Here is a 9,544-nt window from a genome sequence, read left to right on the forward strand (position 1 = left end):
TAAAATTTGAATAAGATGAGATAGGTTATTCCTTTCATATTATTAAATGTTTAATTTCAATGTAATCAATAGTTTATCATATTTATTTAAAATTATTAACAAATTCATTTTTATTATTAATTTTTTAAAAATAAAAATAAAAACATTCTCTTTCTCATATAAAAAATTGATATGCCCTTTCTTGTTAAAAATAATTTGTTAATTTTTCATCAATCAAATTATAATAACAACAATATCAAACCTTTTCATAATATATTAAAGTACTCTTATCATAATTAGTTATAAGTTTTATATTAGCTATTAATCACCTAATATGAATTTTTATTTTCTTATTCAGAATTTGGAATCTGACAACTGTGATATTTATTCAATTAAATTATTTAAAAATATTTTTTATTAAAATATTCATTTTCCTTCTCGTTACTCTAAGCCCTACATATCTAAGGACAACATTATTTTAATTTATCTCAGAAGAGTCAAAATAGTGGAAGAATACATCACATCATTAAAGCTGAATTATTTTTATTAATTGAATGCGTTCATGAATGTGAACAATCTTGCTGGTCTGCCATTTCACATCAAGACTGGACACTCAAAATATATTTTTATTTATTTTGTTATATTTCTAGCAATTAAAAAAAATCCTGATGAATTCAATTAAATTCAGTACAATACAGCAAAACAAATATTGAGAAAAGCTAAAATAATAATGATAAAAACTATTTTTGATTCGCATTAAAAATAAAAAACCATAGAGAACAATGCATGGCATTATATTAAAAAATTAAAAAAAAAAGCATTGTATTATATTCAGCTCTGCTTCCTTCTCTATGTGATTTCATTCACTTAAGCAATTGAAAAGATATATAAAAATTAAAATAGAAAATAGAAGAAGAAATTTTTTTTTTCATTCAGCAGAAATATAACAATTTGCATGCAGACAGTGCAAAAGTTTATTTCCATTTCAATACATTAATGGGTAGAAAAGTAGCAATTTGAAAACTGCCAATCTAAATCTGAAAGCTAAAAAAAAAAGAAGAAGAAAAGTTCACATTGTCACCTATTTGCCATTTTGAAAGTTATCAGGAGGTAATCCATCAGTCGGCAAGTTACTGCTTCTATTTATTGCTCCCATCTGATTCTGCTGCGCTAAATGGGATCCATATGTATATAAATTCATTGCCTGTAACAAAAGTAAATTAACCATGCTCTCCACACCACGAGAGATTATTCTGTGCGGACACCGGACGGGAGAACCGTCCAGTAGCGTTTGGTACCGAACGATATTGGCGCTCTGTACAGCTCGATACCGAGCGTGATACACCTTTGGGATGACATGGTGCATTTCTATTGTTCTCTGGATGACGTCCGGACTCCGCACACAGAATAATTAAAGAAATGCAGCAAAATAATAAGGAAAAGTAGAAACCTGTGGGGGTGGCTGTAAATGATGGAAGCCAAGGTGTGGGGGAAATGATTCAGGCATCTGAGAATTGTTCATTTGATTTGGAAACCTCAAATGGCTGAAGGGTTGTGGACACATTGGCATTTGATTTGCAGCTACAACTGAGGGCATAGGTTGATTTACTAGTGGAACTCTTGGTAATTGAACCAAATTATTCAATGTAGGCATGGGACCTCTGCCAATCCCCATACTCATTTGAGCCATAAAATTCTGAATGCTGGGAAACATCATTGTTGCCATGCCGCTTCCCATCCACATTAACTGAGAAAGAACACAAATGATTTTTGAAATTGAATACTATGATATATAAATCAAATATTGATATTTCACCACCTGAACTTGTTGTTGAAGTGATTTCAAATATTCAATTGCTTCATCTAACATTGATGCTTTATCTGACTGAATCATTGCAATAGATAACAACATTGAAATTGGCTTATGTGAATAATGATAGAAATCTGAAGTAGTTTTGAATGATAGATTGAAAGTGAAGAATTTTGAATTTTCTACCTTGGTGCAATGTGGTATGAGGTCCTGTAATGCTTTCATCTTTTCGTTGATTCTGTCTCTTCTTTTCTACAAGTTTTTCAATAGGTAAGAGCATGTGTGTATTTTTTAATTTTACATGTTTCAAAACTTATCTGTGCTTACCCTTTCTGATAGATTATGAACCTCAGCAGCTCGGGTTCTACGGGATCTTTGAACTGGCTTCTTTCCATCCGCAGATTCGTAGTCTCCTTCCTGCAAGTCTTGATTAGTATCAATTCCATTATGATTTTAAGAAAATAATAATAATAGAGGAGAAAGCAAGAGCTCTATTGACACCTCACTCAAGCTACATGATTCTTCCATTTCTACTCCTTTTCTTTTATAGCTTTGGTTGTTCATCTCTTGTGGAGTTGCTCTAATGCTAAATCCAGACCCACCTGATGATGAAGTACCAGTCACTTCAAACGTATCTGTCCTTACCCTTTCTGATAAAAAGCTTCTCTCCAAGCATTTTTTGAATTTTTTCGGAGGCAAACCGGTTGTTGTTTTGTTATTCAAGCTATTAGTTAGATTGACACAATTCTGAACTTGGTTGCTTCCACAAATGCTAGATTCTGTTGTCATCATTGAAGAAGATTCTCCTCCCGCCGAATGAATTTTCTTCTGCAGTTTATTTGACAATCCAATCTTTCCTGGCTTTGACAAGTGAGAGAAATCAATAACGTTACTGTTCTCAGGGCAGACATATTGTTGTGCAGAGCCATGAACATAAGATTTAGGAGGAGACAATCTGTTCTGATTGTGAGGAAGATTTAAACGTGGAATTGCATTTCCTTCATTGTTGATGCTTTTGTTTGATTTATCAGTAGTAATAAGAGTCTGTGGATTTGGAAAATCACATAAGAAATCACAACCAAACTCTTTCTCTAAGTACTCATAAGGTGGGTATTGGAACAATGAAGCTATCTCATCTTCCATAGCTGAGGATTGGGGGGTTGAATTCCCAAGTGGTTTTGGATCTTCTTTAACTTCAGTGATGCTGGTTGGACACCTTCTGGGAGTTGAGCTATGCATCAATACATTTCCATTCTTCCATTGGAGCTCTGTGAATTCTTGGTCAGGTCTGTAAATTTGAAAAAAATTAGTTATTTGTGCTTCAGATGATGGAGCTATGATATTGATACTTGGTAATAGTACTAAAGGAAAAAATATACATATATATCTATAGTAACTAACCCTGTTGTTCTTTTCTGATTTGTTGCAGCAAGATAATTCTGATACGATCTTGAATGCTCCTCCATGTTTCAATCAGGAATAATGCGATTCTTGGCTCAGTTGCTAGTTATTTTTAACTAAAAAAAGAAGGAAACACATCAAAACACATAAATGAGAATTGTTAAATTAGTATTAGAGAATCATATTTTAAAAAACAAATTTGCCTACTTGAATAGATACAGAGAACCTCTTGTTTTTTTGTTTGTCATAGTTCAAGGAGCAAACATGCAGAGGTTTTTTTCAATAATATTAGCAGCGGGAGAGAGACAGAGAAAGGAAATCTACAGTAAATCACACATTGAATGAATTTCCTGAAGATAAAACGAAGCAACTTTCATAAAATTAACTATTAAAAAGATTAAAAAGTTCCTACCCAAATCGAACAATGAAACAAATTTCTGAGAAAGATTTCTGGAACTTGCCAAGCCAAGCAGATCACAGAATGTATCAAATGCATCAAATAACACAGAGCATTTCAAGCAAATCAGGAAATCTCCTCATAAAAAGAAGCAGGGCAAAGAAGAGAACTAGCTTGAAACACTGAGATAGAAGATCATAGAAATAAGGACCAAAATAGTAAAGATAAGAATGGGAATAGAAGAGCAAGCAGCTTCTCAATGGCTTATCTTTCCCTGTCGCTTTCTCTTCAGATTATAGTATAGATACGACCTCGCAAAAATTAATAACTTCCATGTTCTTCATGAAGCTTCTAAGGACACTAATTGAGGGTAGCTGAGCTTCTTTACTGCTTAAACATGATACTGACTTTTCAAAAACTTCTACGGTATAATAATATGATAAGTGGTTTTTACTGTTATTATGTTCTTCTTAGTTTAGAGACTAATCAAACATTAGTACAAAGAAAGTACTGATCTCTTCTTAATGATTCTAACAAAAGAAATATTGTAAAGACTATGGTTGACTGAGGTCATATAGACTTTGATCATCATATGGTAACTTGTAGACACAAAATGATGACATGCTTATTGCTTAACCAACTGTTTTTTTTTTTTTTTTTTTTTGAAAATTTGGGCAAAGCCCGTATATTAATGGAGAAAAGTTAGGTGAAAAAAAAAATAAAACTTATAGGGAAATAAAAATAAGTAAAAAACAAAACCCCAGCAAAGAGAAAAACAACCAAAAAAAGGCCTCAAGGCCGGCATGATCAAATTCAAATTAGCCCAATTTGCCACGAAGGCCTTCCAGGAACGAGCCGGTTGCCATAGGGGCGAAAACTGAAAGGAACCAAATGGCGAATACCAAGCCATAATCTGAAGAATGCCGAAGAATGAAGAACCAGTAAATAATTATTTATGAAAGTCAAGTAGGTTGGTCAGTTGGAACTTATTAATTATTTTTTATTAACTTTTTATGACTTTTCTCATAAAAAAAAGCTGTAAGAACCCCTCCAATGAGAAATTAGTAGCTCTAAATTTAATAGAGGAGAAATCTTCATCTGACATGTTCAAATTAACATATAATCACTACTATTTTTGATGTGACAAAATCATTTAATAAAATAAAAGAATATCTAACACATGGAGGCATGAAAAATTGTTTAAAAATGAACTTTCTTAGAACAAGTCCACAGGAAAGAGAAAAGCCTTTCTTCAGTTTAATATTGATTTTGCCACATTGAGCGTAATGGGGCTTAAATATCTCAATTGATGCTCATTCAAAGTGCTTAACATCATTCTAATTTCACTATCATAAATTAATTTATTTATTAGTTTTCTTATTAAGTTTGAGTTATAATCAAGCTTTGATCATGCATTATTAATGAAAACATTTGGTTTTCCTTTTCACTATCACATTACTCAAATCCAAGGTCGCTCCCTAAGAGCTATCACCTAACTAAAATAAATGAAACATGGCTAAATCAATGATTCGTTTGAACTACTCACACTATCCTATCTTTGTGGTGAAGCCCATGTTGATCCATAGAATTCAATGACAAACACTACTACTATAAATCTTTATAGGCCATCTAGAATGGATACATGGACCTTGTCCATTCATTTATGAATGAGTTAACTTCTAATACTAAATCAAAAGCATACATGCATATAGTTGTGACACAGGAGTGTCTTATAAATAGTCTGATACCGTTGTATTCTTGTTTTGTTTTTCTTCTCTATTCTGTAGCTGTTGATATTGCCGGCTGTATAGCTTCTTTTGAATTGTATTCTTGTTCTTTCCCGGGTGTTATTATAAAAACACTCCGGACGATAGCTAAAGCAGATTTAGATAAATTTTGAAACTATTTCTCTGACTTACTGTCGAGACAATACTTGTTCTGTATCCTGTTTCCTTACAGGTGGTGGAGGAGATTCTGTAGCCGGTTCGCCTCACCGGTGGTGATTGATCTCCGACGACGGGCCTAATATCGCTACTCAACGCGAATTCCTGAAGATCGAGCTCCGCTCCATTCAGACAATCATCCGTTCTATTGTTCATGTTCTTGAACGGTGTCATTTGGTATCAGAGCCGGCGAAGATGCCGCCTCCGCCTCGACGGAACTCGCAAAGACCGACGAGAGACGTAATCATTGAGGATTTACAAAGGGAAATCCAGCAGCTGCAGCAACGACTAGCAAGATTTGAACATCAAGAAACAGAGGATGTTCAAGAAGAGGAAGAGGAGGTTAACCCGTTTCATCAAGACCTTCACAGTGAAGATGAGGACAGACGACCTGTGCTAGGACGTGCGAGACGTCCGCGTGATGACAGTGGGGTTAAGGTGGAGTTACCCGAATTCGATGGTAGATTGGATCCGGATGAGTTTGTGAATTGGCTGCACACTGTAGACCGAATCATTGATTTTAAAGAAATTCCTTCAGAGAGAGTTGTCAAGCTTGTCGCCATCAAATTAAAGAAGAATGCTTCCCTATGGTGGGAAAATTTGAAACGAAATCGAGACCGGGAGGGAAAAAGCAAGATTGTGACATGGATAAAGATGAAGAAAGAACTTAAGCGGAAGTATCTGCCGGAAAGATATCGTCAGGAGTTGTTCTTGAAACTCCACCGCTTACAACAAAATCAGCTCACTGTTGAAGAATATATTGCGGAATTCGAACAATTGTCCCTCCAATGTGAGCTAGCTGAACCAGAGGAAAATAGTATTGCCCTGTTCTTGGAAGGATTACAACCGTCGATTGCCAATGTGGTTCAATTGCAACCATATTGGACGCTACAAGATGTGTTTGATTTGTCTTTTAAGGTGGAAAAACAACAGCGACCCAACAGGTGGATTCGTGGTAAAACCCCTGCTCAGGAGGAAGGATCTGATCGAAGCCAAGTCAAGAAAGTTGAGGGAAGGACTACCGGGGTGAATCCTTTGAACAAAGAGACTACTCCGTCTGCTAATGGAGCATTGAAAATGCCTGGAACCACAGGGTTACCTCCAAGAAAGTGCTTCAAGTGCCAAGGATTTGGCCACATTGCCTCTGGATGTCCGAACCGAAGGATTGTTACAATAATTGAAGAAGCTGATACTGAGCAAGATATGATAGATCACGAGTCGGAGAACAATATGGTGACGGAGACCACTGTGATTCCCGCAGATGAAGGGAGTTTACTTGTTCTCAGGAGACTACTTAATTCCCATAAGGAAGATTCATGTCAGCGCCATAGTATTTTTCAAACACGGTGCACAGTTGGCGGGAAAGTTTGTCAAATGATCATTGATAGTGGAAGTTGTGAAAACGTGGTGTCTACGACCATGGTCAACAAGCTTGAGTTGCCCACAGTCGACCACCCTAAACGTTACGCATTGTCATGGATAAAAAAAGAAAATGAAGTTCGGGTATCGAAGCGTTGTCTCGTAAATTTCTCCATCGGCAATTATGCGGAGCAAGTGTGGTGTGATGTAGTTCCCATGGATTCTTTCCATCTTCTGTTAGGCCGTCCATGGCAATTTGACAAGAATACTGTTCATGACGGGGAAGCAAATACATATTCGTTTAAGCATCAAAATCAACGGATTATATTGGTACCACTACAGGAGACTCCAGCAGTAAAAGCCAGTCCGCAACTGTTAACTCGATCATTGTTTTTGAAGGCTTTCAGGGAAGCTGCAATTGGGTTTGCATTGGTGATCTTAGCCACCAATGAAGCTCAGACCAATGAGGCTACAGTAGTTCGAGATATCCTGGAAGAGTATCCTGATGTCCTGTCCAGTGTTCTACCATCCAGGTTACCTCCGGAAAGACAAATTCAGCATGCTGTGGAGTTTGTTCCTGGTTCTGTCATTCCCAATCGCCCTGCTTACCGACTACGGCCCGAAGAACAAGCTGAGCTCAAGCGACAGGTAGAAGAATTACTGAACAAAGGATTTATAAGGCATAGTGTCAGCCCCTGCGCTGTACCCGCCTTATTGGTTCCAAAACGGGATGGATCCTATAGAATATGCATAGACAGCCGAGCTGTCAATAAAATTACAGTTAAATATAGATTTCCTATCCCTCGCATAGATGATATCTTCGATCAGCTACAAGGTGCTACCGTTTTCTCCAAACTGGATCTGCGCAGTGGATACCACCAAATACGCATGAGGCCTGGTGACGAGTGGAAAACTGCGTTCAAAACACATGACGGGTTGTACGAGTGGTTGGTCATGTCATTTGTTTAACCAACGCTCCAAGCACGTTCATGCGTTTAATGAATCATATCCTACAACCCTTTCTATATAAGTTTGTAATTGCCTACTTTGATGATGTTCTTGTTTATAGTGCTGATCTCCAAGAGCATCGCGTCCATCTTCGACGTGTTCTCGAGCTCTTCTTGGAGCAACAGCTGTTCATTAATCTTGAGAAATGTCAATTTGCTGCTCCTCAGATTACATTCCTAGGCTATCAACTATCTGCTGAAGGGCTGAAGGTTGATCTTGCTAAGGTTGAGGCCGTCCGCAGCTGGCCCGTTCCCCAGTCTTTTACGGACATTCGCCGTTTTCATGGTCTAGCATCTTTCTACAGGAGATTCATCAAGGATTTCAGTACAATTGCGGCCCCGATGACGAAAATTCTCTGAGCTAATCAATTTGAATGGAACCCGGCAGCACAGGCAAGCTTTGATGACTTGAAATAGAGATTGTCTTCTACCCCCACACTAAGCTTACCTGATTTCGACCAAACCTTTGAGGTCGAATGTGATGCCTCGAATGTAGGCATTGGTGCGGTCCTAACTCAAGGGGGCCATTCGATAGCTTATTTTAGTGAAAAGTTAAGTGATGCAAGGCGCAAGTATTCTACATACGACAAGGAGTTCTACGCTATAGTTAGAGCCCTGCAGCATTGGAGCCACTATTTGCTATCCAATGAATTCGTGCTTTTTTCTGATCATGAAGCTCTACGTTACCTCTGCCATCAGAACAAACTCAAGGCTAGGCACGCTAAGTGGTCTGAATATTTATCGGCATTCCATTATGTTTTGAAACACAAGGCAGGGCATCATAATCAGGTGGCCGATGCGCTTAGTAGACGGTATGTCCTTCTACAAACGCTACAGAACCAAGTAATTGGCTTTGAAGTCATACGAGACCTATATGCGGAGGATACTGATTTTGGGAACATTTGGCAACAATGCCTTCAAGGTCCTTTCAAGCTATTTTACATCAAAGATGGATATCTTTTCTTTAAACAACGTCTGTGCATTCCAAATTGTTCTCTCCGTTTGACGCTCATTTCAGAAAGCCACGAAGGAAGTTTGGCAGGCCATTTTGGGCGAGAGAAGACCATAGAGTTGCTGTGTGAAAATTTTTTTTGGCCATCCCTCCAGAAGCATGTTGGACGGTTTGTACAAAATTGCCAAGTCTGTAAAAGAGCAAAGACTACTATCACCAATGCCGGCTTGTATACGTCGCTTCCTGTGCCAAGCTCACCATGGGTGGACATCAGCATTGATTTCGTTGTTGGCCTACCCCGTACCCAAAGGAACAAAGACTCTATCATGGTGGTTGTGGATCGTTTCTTCAAAATGGTCCATTTTGTTCCATGCAATAAGACGTTGGATGCCACCCATGTAGCTGATTTATTCTTCAAGGAGGTTGTCCGTCTTCACGGAATACCCAAGACAATTACATCTGATCGAGACGTCAAGTTCTTAAGTCACTTTTGGAGGACCTTGTGGGAAAAATTCGGCACCCGATTGCAATTTAGTTCGGCGGCTCATCCCCAAACTGATGGCCAAACTGAAACAGTGAACCGGAGTTTGGGCAATCTTCTACGATGTTTTGTGGGGAAAAATATTAAACTGTGGGATCTTATATTGGCTCACGTTGAATTTGCATTCAACCGGTCTGTTAATCAAGCAACCAAAA

At 37.6% G+C, this 9,544-nt stretch overlaps 2 protein-coding genes across 4 annotated transcripts; one reads left to right on the plus strand and one right to left on the minus strand.

The window, feature by feature from the left end:
* Nucleotides 1-886: 886 nt before the first annotated feature.
* Nucleotides 887-3,923, minus strand: LOC110108343 (transcription factor PHYTOCHROME INTERACTING FACTOR-LIKE 13). Of its 3 annotated transcripts, XM_020838963.2 has the most exons (9): nt 3,603-3,918; nt 3,398-3,510; nt 3,191-3,306; nt 2,291-3,077; nt 2,117-2,206; nt 1,976-2,041; nt 1,799-1,864; nt 1,430-1,726; nt 887-1,183 (listed from the first exon to the last, which is right to left on the minus strand). In XM_020838963.2, the coding sequence occupies exons 3-9, from the start codon at nt 3,253-3,255 to the stop codon at nt 1,061-1,063; spliced, it is 1,494 nt and encodes a 497-aa protein (XP_020694622.2). In that variant the 5' UTR covers nt 3,256-3,306; nt 3,398-3,510; nt 3,603-3,918; the 3' UTR covers nt 887-1,060. The 3 variants fall into 3 exon arrangements, with proteins under 3 accessions (XP_020694622.2, XP_020694614.2, XP_028550563.1); XM_020838955.2 differs by lacking the exon at nt 3,398-3,510 and having other exon boundaries at nt 3,603-3,917; XM_028694730.1 differs by lacking the exons at nt 1,799-1,864; nt 3,398-3,510 and having other exon boundaries at nt 3,603-3,923.
* A 1,802-nt stretch (nt 3,924-5,725) lies between these two features.
* LOC110108492 lies at nt 5,726-8,256 on the plus strand. The gene is made up of 2 exons (XM_020839165.1): nt 5,726-7,836; nt 7,959-8,256. The coding sequence occupies exons 1-2, from the start codon at nt 5,726-5,728 to the stop codon at nt 8,254-8,256; spliced, it is 2,409 nt and encodes an 802-aa protein (XP_020694824.1).
* The last annotated feature ends 1,288 nt before the right edge of the window (nt 8,257-9,544 follow it).

Source organism: Dendrobium catenatum, unplaced genomic scaffold (genome assembly GCF_001605985.2).
Source record: "Dendrobium catenatum unplaced genomic scaffold, ASM160598v2 fragScaff_scaffold_542, whole genome shotgun sequence".
Classification (NCBI taxonomy): Eukaryota; Viridiplantae; Streptophyta; class Magnoliopsida; order Asparagales; family Orchidaceae; genus Dendrobium; species Dendrobium catenatum.

What these genes read in the sequence shown, in the direction of transcription:
- LOC110108343 (XM_020838963.2), bottom strand. Translation starts at nt 3,255, where the DNA reads ATGGAGGAGCATTCAAGATCGTATCAGAATTATCTTGCTGCAACAAAT. An exon ending in TTCATAATCTATCAGAAAGG is followed by an intron (nt 2,042 to 2,116) that starts GTAAGCACAGAT and finishes AAAAACTTGTAG; the next exon opens with AAAAGAAGAGACAGAATCAA. An exon ending in TCATACCACATTGCACCAAG is followed by an intron (nt 1,865 to 1,975) that starts GTAGAAAATTCA and finishes GCAATGATTCAG; the next exon opens with TCAGATAAAGCATCAATGTT.
- LOC110108492 (XM_020839165.1), top strand. Translation starts at nt 5,726, where the DNA reads ATGCCGCCTCCGCCTCGACGGAACTCGCAAAGACCGACGAGAGACGTA. An exon ending in CATGACGGGTTGTACGAGTG is followed by an intron (nt 7,837 to 7,958) that starts GTTGGTCATGTC and finishes TCTTGTTTATAG; the next exon opens with TGCTGATCTCCAAGAGCATC.